We start from the raw sequence: 20,970 nt of genomic DNA, 5'->3' as shown, positions 1-20,970 counted from the left end.
TTGATCATGGAGATTGGTGTTTACATTTCTTTCTCTGACTGCTAAGTTACATGATTTTCTAAAGTTAACTTTCTGACAATTGTGCTTGGGTAAAGGGAGTATAAAATGAAAAGTTATAGGATTTCAGTTATTTTTCTAACGCATAACATGTAAATATCTTGTAAATGAATTGTACGAGTCTTTCAAAATATATATGCAGTTAGGAAAGCACATTTTTTGTCACTCTGAAGTATGAAGGAAACAAAGATTTTAAAAGGATAAAAACACTTTACTTGCTGATGTATAAGAGATGAATATTTGGTGAAACCCGATTTCAACACTTTTATCGTTTGTACTATATAAGTTCCTCAGGAAAACTGCACATCAATGGGCAATGTTGGTACCATTCAAAATGGAAAATGTGCTGTCCGTAAACGACATTGCGCTACCATAGAATGCTTTAGTAATATATTTGTGACCGTGTGCTTCAAATGCAACACTAACTACATACCACACCCTTAACACTCTCCTGCTGCGTGGTTCATTTCCTCTACTTGTTCTGTGTGTCACGGTGGGATTTTTCATAATCCCTAAGGCTTTAGTGATGTAGCACTGACGGCAGGACGTAGGACCTCCACTCTGAAAATTGCTCCAGCACCACTGGTTCTGATTGGCTGAATGCGCTGCAGGCTACGACTCAGGCTTGCTATACTTGACTGGGAACCCAGCTTTAATGACAGTTGGTTCTAGCCTTTAGTTAACTTGGAGGGGCACAAGTGAGAAAGCTAGGGAGCCAAAGTAGGCAAATTATTTGGGAACTTAAGGAACATTGCTAATTACGTTATTTAAATTGTATAGTTGGAAATAATGCCAAGTGAAACTGCTGTTCTATCTTGTGCATCTGATATACTGGTTACGTTACGGGCAGCTAATGCCGTTCCCTATAGGAGGATGAACTAGTCCCTGGGCTACAGCTCTCCGATCACTCAGGGAGCCTTCCCCACTGCTGAGATAAACAGACATTAGCGGGAAGGCCATCCTTGGCGGTGGTGGGTTGTACTGCATCTCACCCACCTTCTGCCCTATAGAGGTGGGCGAGTCAACAAATGAATAAGGAGAGCCGAGCCAAGAGTCGGTTCTGTCCCTGAGAGCTTTAAAAAATATCCGGTATGTAAATCATGTACCAAAGATCTTTTTAGACTATTATACAGTGCCTTCAAAATTGAAAAAGTAAATTTCTTTAAAAAGTAGAAGCGTTTCATTTCAGCACATCAGATTACATAACTGCATTGAGATTACTTATTAACAGTAAGAGTTCTTAAAGATGAACTGACGAACATTCCTGTACCCGACATGATGACAATGCTGTTAGTGAACTAAGAGGCAAGTCAAGGGTCAGGTGAACCCTTTATATGTAGGCTATACTCTTGTTATACAGTGAACAAAAGTTTAATCTAATCAATCAAAAAAGGATTTTTTTGTACATCACACATGCTGGACGCACATATTTACAGGCACTCATGTGAAATTGAAGAAAAGGGGGGGCTTTGTGAAATATCAATCAATCAGGATTTATAAAGTGCAGCAAATCACCTGCGAGGGTCTCAAGGAGCTGGAGTTGCTAGCTGCTGTAAGAAAGGAGATGCCTTATCTGATAGAGAAATTATCTAGCCGCAGATTTCTTACCTTTGAATTTCCCAGACTGGATCCGGAAGATTTTTCTTCGAGCCACTCTCTTGGCGCTGGTCTTCTCCGTGTGGCATCATCAGCTTTGCGGTCGACAGGTCTGCGTCACCTGTATAGGCACCGCCTAGGCACACTGACGTCCGTTACTTTTTATCACTTTCCACGCCAGGAGCGCGGAGCCATGAAGTGCACGGACATTGGTATATTTCTGAACAACTAAGGTCCTAAAAGGGAATAGCCCTGACCCTCAAAAACCTGTCTGCAGTGTGGGGAGGATGAGTGGGAAGGTCATGTCTACTAGATAAGGTGTTACCGAAGGTAAGTAACTTGTCCATCTGATAGAGAAATCTAGCCGCAGATTCCTTACCTTTGAATAGATACCCAAGTAATACCACCCAGAGGGACTGTGAACAAATTTAGACCAGGAAGTCCTGCAGGACAGATGGACCAAAAAGGCCGTCCTTGCGGACTTCACTGTCCAGGCAGTAGTGCTTGGTGAATGTGTGCAGTGATGCCCATGTTGCTGCCTGACAAATGTTGAGGATCTGGATTCCATGTTGCAACACCGTGGTAGCAGCCTTACTCTGGTAGAATGAACCCTTAAGCCTTCATGACCCATCGAGAGATCGTCCTTTTTGCACTGCACGACCCTTCTTCGCTCCCACGAAGAGTTGGTTGTCCACCTAGACCTCTTTTGTGCGGTCAATGTAGAATACCAAAGCTTTTTTTGGGTACAGACGGGTGAATCGCTACTCTTCTCTAGAGGGATGCAGAGGAGCGTAGAGTGGACAAAAAGACTGATTGCCTGATGTGGAATAGTGTTACCACTTATCGGGGAAGATGGGTAGGTAAGGAGTCTTGGATGACAGAGCCTACAACTCTCTCAACCCCCTAGCAGATGTAATTGCCACTGAAAAGGCTGTTTTGATGGAAACCCCTTGAGAAATCTAATTTTAATAGGGGATTTTAATAAAGCGGGTTGGTATTGCAGCCTCAGGCCGAAAGGTATCCTTTGAGAGTGCTCAGTGCAGAGCCCTGCTGGGCAAGGATCAGAATAAAAAGTTAGACTTGAGAGAGGGAAGAATAAGAGGATCAATAGATCTTTCTGCACAATATTTTACAAATTTTTACCACCGCCTGGTATACACAGTCTTGTAGAAGGACGCCTGGCTGCCAAAAATTAGTATTAAGAAAAGTGGCAAACCCCAATACACCCTTGGAGGCTTGGGCAATTCAAGTATTAGCAGGCAAGTGTGCCTACAAGGGATTTGTTAAACCAAATATTCACATTGATTTTTGCATTAAATGTTGACAAGCTCTATCAGCTTACAATTCATTTTCTTCAGATTCAATTTTGCTTATTTCCATGTGAACAAATCTACAAAATAATTTTTTACACGGGTATATGTATTCAAAAGATAACTTTATATTGCCAAAAAATTGCAAAAGGTACAAAAAAGATAAGTGAATTTCCATAAAAAGAACACAATTAAACCAGAAGTAACAATATTTCAAAGTTACAAACACCTCATTGTTGCAGTTGTGAACAACTTTTCAAAACATTCACAGGAAAATGTGTCCGGTTAAACAGACATGTCCTTAAATCAAATAATACAATAAATAGGTGTGGTTGTAAACATTTCAGTCTAATGTTGTAAGCATCCGCTAGACCATCTTCAGGGCATTGAATATAAAGATAAATGACCCTTAGGAGCGATGTGGATAGGATTTAAAATGTGTTCTGTAGCCCACGATTAAAGAGCGCGGTAGCTCAAAGGCCTCCCTCCACCCTGTTTGTTGCAGTGCTACATGGCGGTGGTGTTGTCTGTGAACACTTGAACCAGTTTTCCCTTGATTGAAGGAAGTAAGGCTTTTAACTCCAAGTGAATCGCTCAGGGCTCCAGGAAGTTGATGTGGAGTCCAGGTTCTACCGGAGACCAGAGTCATCTGATCTCCACCTCTCCCAGATGGCTGCCCAGTCCCAGGAGTGACGCAACTGTCACTACTGTGTGATCTGGCTGAGGATGGGGGAAGGGTCTGCCTCTGACTCAATCGCAGTTGGTCAGTTGCCACTGCAGATCCCGAGTAGTTCTCTATGAGATCTGGACTATGTCGGAGAGATTTCCTTGATGCTGCGGCCACTGGAACTTCAGGTTCCACTGTAGAGCCCCCATAGGCCAGCTTGCATGTGTCACAATCAGGATGCAGAAGGCTATGAGGCCCAGCAGCCTCAGTCATTCTCATCGAAATCTAGAACAGAGGCTGAAACATCAGTAACATAGCCTGAATATCCTGGACTCGCCATTTGGGATGATAAGCCCGAAACTTCACTGTGTGCAGAACAGCTTCGATGAAAGGGAGGTATGACTTAGGCATGTTGATACTGAACCCCAGCGAATGCAGGAGGTGTGCCGTAGTCTGGAAGTGGGAGACAACAACCTGAGGCAAGCCCGACGTAAGCCAGTCATCGAGGTGTTGTGTAGGAATCTCAGACCCTAGTGTAATTTTCCCGATTCATGCCTATATATAGGTATACATTACCCAATACTTATATAGGCATAGAAATCATTACCATATTTGGATTGAGCCTATGCAGCCCAAATAGGGCATGGCTACTTCCACTAAGTTCCGAGAATCAACACAATTTCTTAGAAAAACCCGCCTTCAGCAGCTAGGGACTTCCCCTCGCCTGAATACTAATTTATCTAGGAAATCATGGAGTTTTCAAAGAACTGAGTCTTTGAGTGACGTATTATGTTCAATCATACGTCAAACTCGGCACCTTCAGGGTATAAATATGCCTACATTTGCCCAGACAAACACATGGTGGTTTGGAGCAGATCGACTAACTACTTGCCCGACGCCCTGCAGCAGCAAGTGCCGAAGGAAGCCGACCCTCCAGCTGACGCACTGAGAGACGCTGTCTTTCCTCCTGCCGAGAAATCCACCTCCAGTGTTTCCAGGCTACCCTTGCTGGTTAATAGAGTCCTGAGAGAGAGATACAAGACCTCCTTCATTCTAAAACCAAGGTACGGAGCTGATTAGACCCTTAAGAGAATTCTTGGAATAGATTCTTGGCAAAGAATACTAAACTTAAGCTACACCTCATTTACTTCTTCCCTTGTACTAGACTTAGGTTAGGTACTCCAGGGTAGGCATATTTTAGAAGCACCAGTTGAGTACTTTTAGTCATTATTTTATCACTGTATGTATTTTAGGTATTTTAGGCATTTAATGGCTTAGAAACCATATCATGCTTTTACAGTACTACTTTATAATACTTATCGTATAATATGCCTTGTACTTTATAACCAGTATTACAATTGTAGCAGTACATTTCTTATGCTCGAGAAAGAAGACTGTTCAATAAATACTTTTTATTGAAAACGCCCGTCTCTCTATTTTCTCAGCACCTCTGGTGAAACGAAGCATGCACGATTGACTGAGTAAAATAGCTATCTATTGTTTCCGCGACTCTAGAGATTGATTTCTTAATCTTGGGAAACAAAGTTGTCATGTTTATGCGGTGGTCAGAAACGAATCCCTTTTGTGAATTCGAGAAAGTTTCTAGTGACCTCAGCTAGCTAGCACTCACAATTAAGTCTAATAAATTCGGTAGAGACCTAGTCGACCTCAGTCCTACGTCTAAACTACAGGATATATTATTCCAATGCGCAGAGCCTATTGGGAATATAGGAACTACACTACAGAGGTAGGGTATAACTAGCACCCCATATCTGTGCAAATGGGCTGCTACCACCGCCATCGCCTTGGTGAATACCCGAGGGGTGCTGGAAAGGCCAAAGGGGAGCAGGGTGAACTGAAAGTGCTTGTGGCCTACCGTAAAGAGCAGATAGCGGCGATGGACAAGCAGGACGGGAATGTGAAAATAAGCGCCCTGCAAGTCCAAAGCTAACATCCAGTCTTCAGGGTCCAGGGAAGACGAGACCTGAGCCAGACTGAGTATCTTGAACTTTTCCTTTTTGAGAAAGTAGTTGTGGGCTCATAGATCCAGGATAGGTCGAAGGCTTTTGTCCTTATTCAGGACCAGTAAGTAGCTGGAATAACAACCACAGCCGCCTACTTCTGGCACTGGAACGCTCTCTATGGCTCCCTTGGACAAGAGAGTCATGACTTCCTCCTGAAGCAATGTCAGGTGATCCTACGTCAGCCTGTCGTATGTTGGAGGCATGGAGGGAGGAGTAGTTGGAGGCATGGAGGGAGGAGTTGTCTCGAAGGGAGAGAATAGCCTCTTCTGAGTATCTGGAGAACCTACCTATTCAACGTGATGTTTTGTCAGTGGTGGAGGTGATGGCTGTTCCTACCAAAAACTGGCCACCCATGGTCTTTAAGGGCTGGACTAGGAGGGTTTGGATGCTGAGGGAGCAGGGGGGTGGTATACTGACCCGACCCACGGGGTTGGAACGAGCTGTGCCCAGGGCTGCACAGAGGTTGCAGAACTTATGTTTTGTGGCTGGGTTAGGGCTGGCGTGGCTGAAAGCCCCTTCCGTAGCCAAGAACAGGGTGACAGGCTTACGGGCCACTGATAGGCCCAAGGACTTGGCCGTAGCCCGTGAGTGCCTAAAGCACACCAAGGCCATGTCTGTTTTGTCTCCAAAGAGACGGGTGCCAACAGCCACTATTGATAAAATTACTCTGCATAGTGAGTCGGTCGTGTCAAACCAAAAACGAATAGTGAACATTGCTGCATCTCTTCCGTCGGATACTGCTTGGAAGAGGATGTACCAGGAGTCCGCTGGGACCTGTAGCGCACTTGCACAACAGTTCCCCAAAGAAAGTGGGTGTAATAGCCCAGTAGGCATGTGGTGCTCACCGAACACAATGCAAGAGGCTGGCAAAAAAACAAAATGTTCTTGTCCAAACCATCCAGCCTCTTGGATTTCCTGTCTGGGGGTGCGGAATGTCCAGCATCCTGTGATGTAGAGGCTTAGACCACCAAGCTCACAGGTGTAGGGTGGTTGGTGAGGAAATTTGGGTCGCCCGGAGCAGGACAATGGAGCTGGGCGATTGTCCTATTCACAGGAGCCCCTGTGCTGAGGTTGGACCAGGTTCCCTGTAGGACATCAGTCAAGGCCTCACTGAAAGGCAGGTGGGGTTCCTAGGAGAAGACACCCAGCAGCAGGACCTCCGTCAAGATGCTCATCTTGACTGCCACAGAAGGAGCTGAAGAGCCAGGACCTCAGCTGCCCTTCACACCACTAACGTATGAAGATCCCTTCGCCATAGCCACAGTAGGGGGAGAAAGCAAACCAGATTCTGGTGAGGTGTACGTTCCACTGGCCTCACCCAATTCCTATTACCAGTCCATTTCTTGCTCTGGCTGATCTTGTAAAGGGTCCAGCGACCCCTCCCAATCTTCCTCCATTCCTAGGCTCAGAATAAAGCTGAGAAAGTAGCCTAGTACCAAAGGGTTCTGTCAGCGCTGGAATCAGCATCAGTAGATTATGATCTGGCTCATCGGGGATGAGAATGGTGTGGATACCGGCGGAATTGGGAGTCTTGGCGTGTGGACCAGTACCAGGGAAAGTCACAGTGGCATGACTGGCTTCGGTCCGGATCTATGAGGGTGGGGGGTGAATCATCAGCACCGGAGACACAAGGACGGAACAGGATGGAGCTCCTTATGAGGCCCCAGGGGCCAAAGGTGCGCCGGGAGGGTCAGGCCACCCAAATATGAGGAACACAGCATCACAGAATTCTTTGAAATGTGCGGGGGTCACTCCAGCACCCGGGAAGGTGGGGAAGTGCATAGCTGACCCAGGTACAAGTTCAGTCAAACGAAGCTTAGAACTCCACGACTCATCCATCGCATCAGCCGACCGGCAGGGGCAAGTCAAAGCAACTCAAAGACTGAGTTGAAGGACGAAGACTTAGGGCTGCCAGTGCATTGCCCGAACCTTCCACTCAATCAAGAACGAGCCCTCCGGGGCGTACTATGCACTGCCGCAAGTAGCTTTAGGGACAGTTTCCTCAAAGCTTTTGGAGTCATGGCCTGGCAGTCAGAGCATGACTTCGTGGACTTGGTAACCCTACAGGCACCAATTACAAACCAGGTATGGATCAATTACCAACATGGTGCTGTGACTGGCGCCACACAGCTTGAATCCAGAAGACGTTTTGGACATCTTTCACAGAAAAAAATTGACCTGCTCAATGGGGTCAAGCTGCTGCCTCCATTAGGTATGTCCTGGGAGAAGGGAGGGGCACTAGGAGATGGTGGGTGGGTCTAGGCGGGAGGTGGGAAAACCGGTTGCAAGCAGGAGCGGCCAAAGGGGTGAAAGCTGTGAAAAACGAGGGTAAATGCACTCAGACAAATGGGGGGAAAGGAAGGCAAAAATCCGTAAAAAACGAAAAAAAGAAGGAGAAAGTAATCAGAAGAATGGGGCGGAAGCAGAGCGGTGCAGCAGCAAAGGAAGTAGCCCTGGGGCTTGCTTATTAGCCTAGGATCACGCAATTATAGATTAGTTTATGGGTCAAGAGCATTACAGTTAGGTAAGGTTGATTATTCAAATCACTAGACCTGCAGGTCTGGTAACAGTTTTATGATTTTGCAAGGCCTGGACATCAAGCCTTGTGTCGGAGCTCTGGCTTGTGCTCGTTTAATATTATGCCTGGATAAACGTGCCTGAGCTGCATTTGACATTCAGCTGCAGCAATGCATTGACCATGTGCACTAGCAGACAGTACCTGAACTGTACTCTGTGCACGAATTAAGCAGTGCTCACACACAATACCGGAATAGTACCATAAGCATAAATAGTACCTTGTCCGCACACAGGGCTCAAACTAAGTATAATGAAGAACACTCCACTTCTTATGATTCAAGTGCAAAAAAATAAAACCGAGCACTAATGCAAAACAAAAGAATTATTAACGGGCACTACTAATGTATAATCAGCACCAATGTAAAGCAGCAGAATTAGCGGAAACAAAATAGAAAGCATATACAAAAAAAGGCCTTAGCACTATACAGAAACGTTCCCAGACACTACAATTGATTCCTTTTGGTAAACAACTTTACCCCAAACTGAAGACAAAAACGACAATAATTAAGACAGAAATATCATAGGATATACCTTTTTTCCAGCAAACAAAAATGGTAACTGTCTTTCACTAACAGTCAGAGCAGTGGCGGAGGCAAGATGGCGGATGCGCCCGCATCTGAGTGAACAGCTCGAGATGCTTCTCGCTGTTTGCTCCCTTCTCACCTGATGGGTTTTCAACTTGATATGAGGGATCTCCGATATCTGGACCGCTGCTGTACCTTTGCTGGAGCCGGGAATGCTCCTGGATTTGTGTCGCTACTATCGCTGGGTCCCCTACAGTGCTTGCCACTTTCCGGGCTTCACAGCCGAACCGTCCGCAGGTTGGGTCAGCGGGCTACGCTGGGCTGCTCTCGGCCCACGTGGTTTGGAGGCGGCGCCTGGTCTCCAGAGGACGAGCGCGAACAGAGACTGGCTGGAGGGGCCGAGGCGCCGAAACGAGACCGCACCAAAAAATCTTACTAACCTACCTAAGGGGCCAAAACCGAAGACGCGAGCGGCGACTGCCGCTATGGAGGGTACCCCTGAAGCTCCGGTGATACAGGAGAGCAGCACGAATATTGAGATGGCTGATATTGACACAACTATGGCTAATGCTGCCAGTACTGCAACAGCTTTAGCATCGGCTCCCGTAGCGGCTGCAGCATCGGGTGAAACCAAAGGTGCCGGAATTGCCGGAGGTACTCCAAAAATTACGTGAATGTTTAAAAAGAAGAATTTAAATACAGCCAAAGGTAGGCAGCAATCTTTGGATGTTTCAAATGCCCTCCAGTGTTCTAATGGAAATGCATCTGTTGCTGATACTGTGACAGTTGTGGCCTCAGAAATTCAACTAGGAGGTGAAATATCATTAGTGGAGGCCAGAGATGGCCCCCCAGTATCAATACAATCAATTATCACTGCTAAAACACGGGGAGCTGCAATTAATCAATCTAGTAATCTGTCTCCGTTCTCTGGGGGGCGGGGGGAGATAAATTCTGAAGAAATTTTGGGAGGAGGTATAGGTGGAGGCTCGGCAATAATCAAAAAAGGTGGTACAGTGGCTGGACCTATTGACTCGCTTGAAGCAATCGTAGATACAGAGTCTATTGACTCCGCTGGTAACTTTTACTCTATGTCAGACTTATCTAATGCTCTGGAATCCGAGAGCCTGGAGGGGGAATGGAGGGATGACAGAAGTGTGACTAGTTTAACGAGCTCTGCGCAGCTAGAGGACGAGGATGAGGACGCCTCACCAGCTAGGAGGGAAGAGTGGGGGGGCTGAGGAGAGTACGGTTCGTAAAATTGCAGAAGGCAATGGCAGGCCCATTCTTCCTCTGGGGGACGGAGATGGACCAGAAAATCAAGGCTCGCCAATATTAGGCCACTTTGGTGTATCTGATAGGGATCAGGCAGAGATACATCATGACCCTGAAATTACATTAAACACCATTTACCAAGTAATGTTACAGCATCGCGAAGAAACAAAGGCAGAGAATCTTCGCACACAAGGAGCGGTGCGAAGGCTCCAAAATAACATTAGACGAGTGGTCAAGACCTGTAACGAGATGGTGGCTAGGGTAGTAGAGGCAGAAGGAAGAATTTCTGCAATTGAAGACGAAATGGTCCAACATAAAACTCAGATCTCCTCCTTTGAGACAAGTCGTGAAGATATCAACTGGAAATTAGTCGATCTAGAAAATAGATCTAGAAGGAATAATTTGCGAATCCTGGGTATTCCGGAAGGGAGCAAGGGAACCAATATTCGACAATATATCACAGAACTCTTTACAGAAGCCTTTCCTGAACTAACCCAGTGGCAGTGGGACAAAGAACTACAAAGGGCTCATCGATTCCCCTTCCAAGAGAAGAACGTCAGAGGGATTGCAAATGTCAAGCCAAGAGCTATATTAATTTGTTTGAATAATTTTCTTACACGTGAAGCTTTGTATGATCTAGCTAGGCCTTACCACAAGCGAAAGGGGAAAGGGGTGGAATTTTTTGTTCGTCCTGACTATTGTCAGGCCACGGTCAAACAGAGATGGCAACTCCGTCAGCTTATACCCCTCTTTCAGGCTAAAGGTGCACAGGCATATCTTCTTAATCCCGCCAAGCTCAAGATAATACACAAAGGGAAAACGCATTATCTGATCTCGGCGAACATAGCTAAAGAGTTATTGGCTTCTATTTAGTAAGATGTCAGTGAAATGTTAGTACAAATACCATTACATAGACCGCTTTTTTTTTTTTTTAGTGGCACAGGATGCTTTAGTGCATTGAGGTTCTACCTTGTGACTATTGTGTTTTTTTTCTTTTTTCCCGTCAGGGGGTTGGGTGCGAATGGCGAGACGCATTATGCTTCTCTTTCCATCACTAAGAGGGACTATACAGTCCCTTTGCGTTTTTTGGGTGGGAATCAGGGTGGGTAAGGGTGGGCAAGGGTGGGCTGAGGGAGGGCATAGGATGGGGTTTGGGATGGGTAGGTAGTGGGGCAAGTAAGAGCAGAACAGGTTCGTTAAATACAAGAAATTGCTGTATTTTTTTAAGTAAATATTGCTGTGATGTGGAGATCTAGGTTTTTATTGTAAAAGAGAAAGTTGTATCTTCTGATTCACTGCTAGGGAGATTATCTGGGTTATGGTGATGGCTAAATTAAGGATATGTTCTTGGAATATCTGTGGGTTGAATAACAAAAAGAAAAGAGGAATAGCATCACAGATTCTCCAGGGTATGAGGATTGATATCCTTTGTTTACAAGAAACACATTTAATGTGGAATAACAGACATTGGCTTAATGATCTGGGCATGGAAACTGCGGGCTGTACCCGGCAAGGGACCACTACAAGAGGTGTAGCAATCCTGAAAAAACGGGGGGGGGGGGGGGTGGATAGAGCTGTAAACGGGTAAAAACTGACTCTTATGGTAGATGGGTGATAAGGGAAATTTGTATTGCGGGTACCCTATGGACTATTTGCTCTAATTATGGTCCTAATCTGGACGATCCAGAAATCTTAAATCACCTCAGTATTAAGCTTGCTGGCTGGCCTGCTCCCTTAATATTATGTGGAGATTTTAATATTCACCTTGAGGGGGATTTTGATATAACTAGTGATTTGGCATATCTAGGGAAAAAAAAGAAGGTATATAAAGCTATGAGAGGTTTAGTGAAGGAATCCGGGTTATTGGATGTAGGTTATGTTAAAGGTATGGCTGCTCCTGGCTATACGTTTTTCTCAGTTCCCCACTAGAAATGTGTTTATTTGAATTATTTTTTTATTTCTTCGAGATTGCTTAAGAATGTTAGGTATGAGATTTTTCCTAAAATAATTTCCAACCATAACCCTATCTTGTCAGAGATAAAATTGGAACGAATTGGTACTCCTAAAGGGTGCTCATGGACGTTTGAACGTAAATTATTAGCTGATCCGCTATATATTGAACATATGGTAAGGTGGATAACTGAATTTTTGGAATTTAATCGGGTATCCACATCAGTACAAATGGTTTGGGACGCTTTTAAATCAGGGGCACATGGGGAGACGTTATCTTATTCAATAAACAGCCAAAGAAAAGCTTGAGATCAATTAGCAGTTCACTTTAAGAAATTACAGGAATGTGAATTCAAACTTCTAACAGCTATTAGGCTTTCTCAAGATACGGAACAAATAATATCTGATCTGGCTATACACAAATCGAGGCTTTATGAGATCTTCGCTAAGAAATTAGCGGAACAGATAGCAGTTCATCGAACGCAAATCTATGAGGTAGGGGAAAATACAGGTCGTATTTTGGCTAAAAGAATTCGGCAAAAAGAGGTTAATACCTGCATAGATATTGTTCAGGATGAGACAGGACAAAGCCATGAAAAATCTGATGGAGGTCCTCGAGGTGTTCCGACAATATTACAGTAAACTGTATAAGGATGAAGTAACAACTTATCAGACTGTCTTTTGAATTTTAGTGGTAGTGTCAATATATCTAAAATAACTTTAGATCAGGCTGTAGCCTTAGAGAAAGATATAACATGGGAAGAAACAGAAGCTGCTATTCTTTCTCTTGCTTTAGGAAAAGCCGTTGGGCCGATGGTATTCCGCTAGAATTCTTCAGGATATTTCGTCATTTGTTGAAGGAAGACTTGATGTTAACTTTCCAAGAAGCGCAGAAAGGTAATGCACCGGAATCTTGGCGGCAATCAATAATTATGGGCTTTCTGAAGAAAGATAAGCCATCTTCCCTTCCGGCCTCTTATAGACCTATATCTTTAATTAATGGTGATAGCAAGATTTATTCAAAGATTTTAGCTTCCCGAATTTCAGGTATATTTTCATCTATTGTTTCTCATTCTCAGCATGGTTTCATTCCCAATCGGGATACTACTGATCATATTCGACACTTGTTCACTGTAATGGATTGGGCTCAGGTGACCAAGACGGCAATGGGAATTACCCTGTTGGATGCCGAAAAGGCATTAGACAAGGTAGCCTGGCCGTACTTATGGGATCTGCTTTATCAGAAGGGTTTTGGTCCAAATATCATTTCTGCATTAAAGGCCCTTTATGCTTTCCCAATAGCTTCTGTTAAACTAGCTGGCCAGGAATCTGCTTCTTTTTCTATCTTTCGAGGAACACGGCAGGGATGTCCCCGCTCCCCGCTATTGTTTGCCCTATATATCAATATATTTTTAAATAATTTAAATCAAGCTGAGGATATTAAACCAGTACAAGTCTCTCGTATGAATTATAGGGCTCTCGCGTACGCGGATGACATTGTCATAGTAACTACAGATATTCAGAGGGCAATTCCAATAATCGAGGATCTAGCAACTCCGTTTGGATCCTTTTCAGGATACAAGTTGAATATCTCTAAAACGCAAATATGTGTTGGGCAGGACCCTCCGGCTCAAATAAAAACTGACAGAAGCTACATATTTAGGTATTAAAATTACACAACCAGTATCTATTATTCCGGAACTAAATTTAAACAGTTTTAAAAATTAAACTTCGCTGGAGAGCATAGATAATTTTCATCTATTCTTATGTGGTCGGGCCGATGTCTTAAAAATGTTGGTACTCCCTAAGTTTTTATATATGTTTCGTGCTATACCTCTTGAATTTCCCCCTAGGTGTTTTCAACAGCTGGAAAGGATGTCAGCAAGATTTTTATGGGGTTACAGACGTTAGAGAAGGGCATATAAAAAGATGATATTGCCCAAGGATAGGGGAGGCTGGGGTATCCCGCATTTTTTGTTTTATTATCTGGCGTCTGTTTTACAGTTTATCAATCCACTGGTGATTGATGAAAGGGTACGGATCCCACTGAGTCATTCTCCATCCATTTATGAATTTGCATTGGGGGAGGATTGTTGTGGATGCCTGATTAGAGTAATAGAACCTAGTTATTTAAAAAAAAACTAAATTTAAGATCTTGAAATCAGCCTATATGCTGTGGAGAATAATTAAGCGACAACTAGGTATTTAAAAAATTACTGCTTATACACCTTTTGCAGCACCAGGCACCCTTCCTCCCAATCTTTCAGGATTCTGTAATGAACAGATGGCGTACGAGTGGAATTCAGTATGTGGGTGATGTATTGAATAATGGTCATCTTGCTTCTTTTGCTGAATTACAAGATAAGTTTAATTTACCAAGAATTGACTTTAAGTATTTGCAGATTCACAGCTACTTTAACTCCTTAGGTGGGCAAGCGGAATCTCAATTGAGGAAAATTCCCTTAATTGATAGCATGTTTAGCAAAACATCGATAGGACATTATTATAAACTGATTATTTCAGCATGCCCAGATGGTATAGAGATACATCAAAGTAAATGGTCAATTAAGTTAGGCAGGGATGTAATCAACATAGAGGAATCAATTAGTTTAGCAAATAGAATTTTAATTACAGGAAGATCATGCTCACAGCATTATATGGCCTTATATGATCTTTATTATACACCTTCTAAGATATCGAAATGGGGGACGACGGTGGGCACTTCGTGTTGCAGATGTGGGGATTTTGCAGCTGATGCATTACATATGTTCTTATGTACACAACTGACTAATTTGTTTTCTTCTATTCAGAAATTTTTGGTTGTACTTTTGGGGTCAACAGTTACGTTAACGGGGGAATTGGTACTGATAGGCGTAACGTCAGATATATTCTCTGAAGATAGGAAAAACTTTTTGTTTATTTGTATGGCATTAATACGAGCTTGTATTACGCATGATTGGATCAGCCCAGTTACCCAGTCCTTAGAGACATGGCGTGCTCGCCTGTTAGCTACGTATAACATGGAAATTGCTATATATAGGACAAAGGGCCAGAAAAAAGGGCTATGGGCATGAAGATCTGGGCACCGATTATGGATTGGATTCAAGGGATAACTGCTTAAGCATTTTTTTTCTTTCTTTTCTTCTGTATTATTTTTTTGTGTATCATATTTGTGTTCTTATGTTTTGGCATTTTATTATGTTATTTCTGATATGCTATATTTTTTTGTTATCTGTTGTGCTCTTCTTGCATAAAATGGGAGAACATTTCAATAAAGATATTAAAAAAACAACAAAACAAAAACAGTCAGAGCAGTGTTTTTCCCTTGAAGTAACATTTGTTGCAAATGTACTCTGCGTATCCTACTACTTATACCTCTTAATACTGAATTACATACATCCATCACAGTTGTAAAAGGTCTCTCCCATTCCTCCTCCACTCACTTTAGCCAACCGTTCAACATTCCACAGCTGGTCTGCCAGAATTTCTTAAAGCATTCCCTCTCACTTCAAGAATTTCAGAAAGACCATGAAACTTGAACTATACCTACAGAACATCATTTAGTTCTTTACCCACACCTAATCTTCAACTTCCATTTATTCACTCTAACACTTGGTTTTTATCATATTTCTAATCAGAGTTTTACGGTTTCTTTTTCACACTCTTCTCAGCACGTTAACATCTCACCTACAACCTTCTCTCTTCCTTTAACTTGCCTATTTTTTCATCCAGAAGGGAAATGCATCTTTACTCACCTTCATTCCTCTCGTACAATTCAGTAGATCTATTTATGTTAAAACATTAACTATGGCTTTGTAAGACCAAAGCTAAATCCATCCAGATATCTAATTTAATCTTGGTTGCGTAATTTCTCCAAACACTAATTGTTCTAAAATACTTCACTTCTCTTGCTCCAAACAAATACTTGACCTGACAAAGAACCATCCCTGCTAGGAAATGTTCTTAATTTTCATACTAAACCCAAGATGTAATTCTGGAAAGCTATTGCATTCCTCACTTCCTTCAAACAGTTTCATCCTATTGTGCCAGAAAACTGATGGTGTTGAAGCCAACCCAAACGGCACACAAAACAAGCATTTGCAATGCAATAGGTCTCGCATTTACACGAGTTTGAGCTAATGGCATTGTAAATGACAATGCCTTTTATTTATGTTTTATTTAAAACATAAATAAAAGGCATTGTCATTTATAATGCTAATAGCTTCAACTCTGGCAAATGCAAGACCTATTGCAGTCCAAATGCTTCTTTGTAAAAGCGCCCTTGGCTGCATTTTCACTTTTATGACGGACACACCCCTTTCCTTAGACGGCCCGCGTCTAAAGAAAGGTGTGCGGGCACCATTAAAAAGAAAGCGCAATAGGGGGTGCTTTTACAAAAAAAAGCATTAGTTTAAGTTGACAAATATTTTTTTTTTGTTTTAAAAGTGCACCATGCCGTGCATTGACTATAATGCGGTCTCGCCCCTTTCTTTATATGTAGCTCGTGTAAAGAAAGGTGTGCGACCGCCATTAAAGTAAAAAGGCAGCATGGGGGGCTTTTACAAAACAAAAAAACACATTTGTTTGTCAAGTTGACACAAAATTTTTTTTTTTTGCAAAAGCGTCCCATGCCATGCTATGACTTAATGTCGACCATGCCCCTTTCTTTAAAACGTGGCTCATCTAACTAAAGGTGCGGTCATCATTAAAGTAAAAGCGCAGTGTGGAGCGCTTTTGAAAATAAAAAGCATTTGTTAAGCAAAGATAAAAGATAAAGCGCAGAGTCCATGATCAGGCGTCGTGCTGTCATGAAAATAGGGTTGGTTAGAGAGAACCTGTCGTGCCTGCAAAAGCAAATAATGCTTACAAACTGTAGTTAAAACAGACTGTGTGACAACCCAAGTAAACGGTCCAGTCCTCATGGGAGGGTTACAAATGAAGACAAGGGGCTACTAAGGCGGGACTAACAAGCCTATTAACGAATCAGAAGCAACCATTTAGAAAAAGACAGTAGCAGGAGCCAATTGAAAAGATGAGCAGGGAGTGCGCGGAACTTCAAGTCCATACCTGAATACAGCATGCCTTGAAAAGTAGCTTATGGGCTGCCCAGTCCCGACCTAAAAAACTGGTATGTACCATCAAAGGTGATGAAAGCCATAACATGTTGGGATCCTTTATCTTACTACCTGATAGCATTCAGCTCCCCAATCTTAGCTGGTAAAACAGTAAACATTAGTTACAACCCTAGAAGATCTTCAGTTCTCAGTATTAGATGACTCTGAAAACCAAATTTCCTTGTTTAAGCAGTGCAAGTCCATATATACATTTCTCCAAACTCTTCCTAGAATCGTAATGAGAGATAACCTTGGAGTATGGATTTGATTATGCCTTCCTCTCACAGATTTCAACTCCACTAAAAAACACTTGCTCTTCACAGGCAACACACCCTCCTTCAACTTTGAGTTAAGGGAAAATCCTTGCAATATTCCTAATTTATCTTGAACAATTACTCATACTTACCACCCACTTACAAGTATTATATTTAACTGCAGACTTTGGAATCTTCTCTCCGTGTGGCAACAACATTGTGATCTTTATAGCATACATCAACACTAGGAAGTCCAATCCTTTCTTTAATATACACACTTTCCCATTACTACTTAGCGTAAGAGGATTTCTATGTCTCGTATTCCCTGTAAGTTCACTCTTGCTCTCACCACACACAGATACTGTTTCATCTGGAAACAATCATTTTCTTGTTTCACTTACTCTCTTTTGTCACTTCCTGGGTAACAATTTTGATTCTTGCATCATAATCTACACAAAGTTATACATTTTTCTGTCCACCATAATCTGTGCATACAGGTCTTCAACCTGTTCCTTCTTCCCTCCATTTAATATCGTACTATAAAACCCAACGTATTTATCAATTTTCACAAAACCCTCACACATCCTTATTTTTAACTCTCATATATCTAACAGGCATTTATTCTCCTCTGCACACCCTACTGAAATGAGCTGTACTCCCCGTGCCCCATACTCACTTTCAATGGCACTACACTTTTTTGCAGTATAGATGGGATAGCATGAATCCCAACCAACATGAAACTTAACTTGTCTACATGTTTTTTCTATCCCATTAAGATTCTTGGATCTATTTCCCTTTATGTATTCTCCTTGTTTGTAGCCTCGTTCAGCACTCCATGTTCCATGTTGACGTCTTTTGATATCTGCACAATTCCTGCAGCAAAAAATAATCTTTTCCTAAGTCAAATGCCTACATACCAAAAGTTGTATTTTTATTTTTCCTATAGTAACCAACTGACCTATAACAAGTTGTGATGAAGTAGAAAAAAAAATTGTCTAAACACGACTATGTTTTGCACCCTTCAAATGATATCGGTTTCACTGATATCTGAAATTCATCTGCTACTATCTCTTCAGTGGGTACATAGTGATGCAAGTTATCATACACATTCTGCCCTTCAATCCACAAATAATGCATTCATTACAAGTCTTTTTTTATGGTCTATATTGTTGCCCCATAGTAATTCCTAAATAAGCATTCCATTTTTTAAACCTTGTTCTCCATTTCATGGGCGGATTCCTCGGCTGCTGTAGAAATAATGTTGGTGATGTAACATTCTGCATGGTGAAGCAGACCACACTAGTTGCTCAAAAAAATTATGTTGTCAAAAATAAAAAGACCATTAAAGAGAAAAAACCTATGCCTCTCAGAAGAATGCTAGCATCATAACGTGCACAAAATGTGTATTGAAAAATAGAGACATTTATTTTCAACGTGATCGGCTTCACTATTGTTCAGTGTAGCATTATCAAAACACAAATTCCTTCAATATTCAAACTCTGTAAAGCGATCTCATCGCTGTGCCTTTGAGCCCATATAAATGGATTCTGAATAAATTCTTCGCTAGCAGGTTTTGCTGTGTTTCTTGAAACATAGTTATTACTACATCCTTTACTCTGACAATCTTTAAGCATCTGCTAACTTTCAGTTGTGCAATGCAGCTCTACTTCTATGTACCATATTTATCTTTTTCTGTTCACCATAAATCACGCACAAGAAAGGTATGTTCTTACTTCAGATTATAGTGCACTGTTACTGTTCCTGAGGCGTGTGGTTCCTGGTTTATTGATCTACACCTTTCCTCACAAATCGCCAATGACAGGAGCACTGTCTCCATGGCAATTTCACAACTTCTCCTACGTTTTACTTTCTGTGCCAAAATGGCAGACATTTACAGCTATATCACATTCTATCAGTGTATACCACTGCGCCTTGGGCAATGAGACACAACATCCTTGGTCGATACACCCACAAGATGTCTTTTGCCTAAGTACTCAACCACAAGATGGACTCCACAGTGAAACGCACCTGAGCATGGGGACCTTGCTTTCACAGCTGAAAGCATGCGTCTCCCAGGTGCTACTGTCTTACTCCACATACACACAAGGGGGTGTTATTCAGCAATTACAAGGACAGACATTTCACATAAAATAGAAAGGGGGTAATAATAAGACAGCTGTTCTCAAATACAAGCGTTAACTGTGGCAAAACAGAATGCGTCGAACAGGACTCTAGATTTAGGCACAAAGAACTTCCCACAAAAACCTTCCACTGGTCAGTCAGATAAAGCTGCAATATTCCCTAAGCACATATATGATTTCTTGGGCACAATGATGAGCTGTACCCACTGTACATAAGGATAATAACAAACATTTAAACTTACACTCATTATCGCCTCCAGGTGGGTGGTAAAATGAAAGACCAAGAGATATTATGGCTGCGATTTCCAAAATGATGAGTGTGACGTCCTGTAGTGCCTCCCATACTAACTGAAGAAAGGTTTTGGCTTTTTTAGGTGGTATCACATTTTGGCCAAACACTTGCCTCCGCTTCTCCAAGTCTGCTGGGTTTCCCGATAGACCTGTATGAGTAAGAGAGTTGAAAAAAAGGTTAACAAGACAAGACCTTGGCAGCCAAGAGCCTGCAGAGTATGCGTTATTCGTAAAGCTGGATTGTTTGCAATTTGCGAAGGATAAGTCTGGCTACAGACTCCAAAATTCATTTAGCCCCGTCACCTTTCAGAGCAGCCCAAAACTCCCAACAGACATTTTACTTCAAGTAATCTCCATAAACAGAAAGGTAGTTTAAGCATTATCTGTTGAGTATTATCCACAGATGTTCAAACCCTTTAAAAGAGGATATAACAGCTTCTCTATCATCCCGCTCAGAGAGAGACATCCTACATGGACCCTTTAAAGGAATTCAGTTTTGTTACGTGCATAAACAGCGCGGTACGAAAGGGGTGGTGATGGACGGAGCATATGAACCAATCAAACACTCACACCCAGTCAACAGATCTGGGTCTAATCCATCACCGTTCTTTAGCCCACTCTGCCACACCAGTTCAGACATGGCCATATGCAAATCAGTCTGACCCTGTGCCTCATGGGAACAGTCCAGCCCGAACTGCCAAGCCATGTCTTCCCTGGACCGGAAACAAGCTTCCTAGGACCGGTTTCTGGCATTTCAGCCGTCTTCAGCCAGGCTTGCTCTAATCCAGTGGCAAAGTGAGCAAGGTACTCACATCTGAGCATACCCTGCCAACTCAAGGCGAACAACGCGGTACAAAAGGGGGTGGTGATAGACGGAGCATCTGAACCAATCAAGCTTGATTGCTTGGTTCAGATGCTCCGTTGATAGGGTATGCTCAGACGGGAGTCCCTTGCTCACTTTGCCACTGGATTCAAGCAAGCCTGGCTGAAGACGGCTGAAATGCCAGAAACCGGTCCTAGGAAGCTTGTTTCCAGTCAAGGGAAGGCATGGCTTGGCAGTTCGGGCTGGACTGTTCCCATGAGGCACAGGGTCAGACTGGTTTGCATATGGCCATGTCTGAACTGGGGTGGCAGAGTGGGCTAAAGTACGTGATGGATTAAACCCAGATCTGTTGACTGGGTGTGAGTGTTTG

At 42.8% G+C, this 20,970-nt stretch overlaps 1 protein-coding gene across 4 annotated transcripts in view; it reads right to left on the bottom strand.

The window, feature by feature from the left end:
- Positions 1 to 20,970, bottom strand: part of ATP2B4 (ATPase plasma membrane Ca2+ transporting 4) — a 941,067-nt gene that overhangs the window by 361,269 nt on the left and 558,828 nt on the right. For all 4 annotated transcript variants that reach the window (XM_078644684.1, XM_078644683.1, XM_078644686.1 and 1 more), the window contains exon 4: positions 19,729 to 19,926. In XM_078644684.1, the coding sequence (XP_078500810.1) occupies positions 19,729 to 19,926 (198 nt within the window). The remainder of the gene's footprint in view (positions 1 to 19,728; positions 19,927 to 20,970) is intronic.

This window comes from Lissotriton helveticus, chromosome 5_1, assembly GCF_964261635.1.
Source record: "Lissotriton helveticus chromosome 5_1, aLisHel1.1, whole genome shotgun sequence".
In the NCBI taxonomy this organism is placed as follows: Eukaryota; Metazoa; Chordata; class Amphibia; order Caudata; family Salamandridae; genus Lissotriton; species Lissotriton helveticus.
This window is presented reverse-complemented; position numbering and strand designations above follow the sequence as displayed.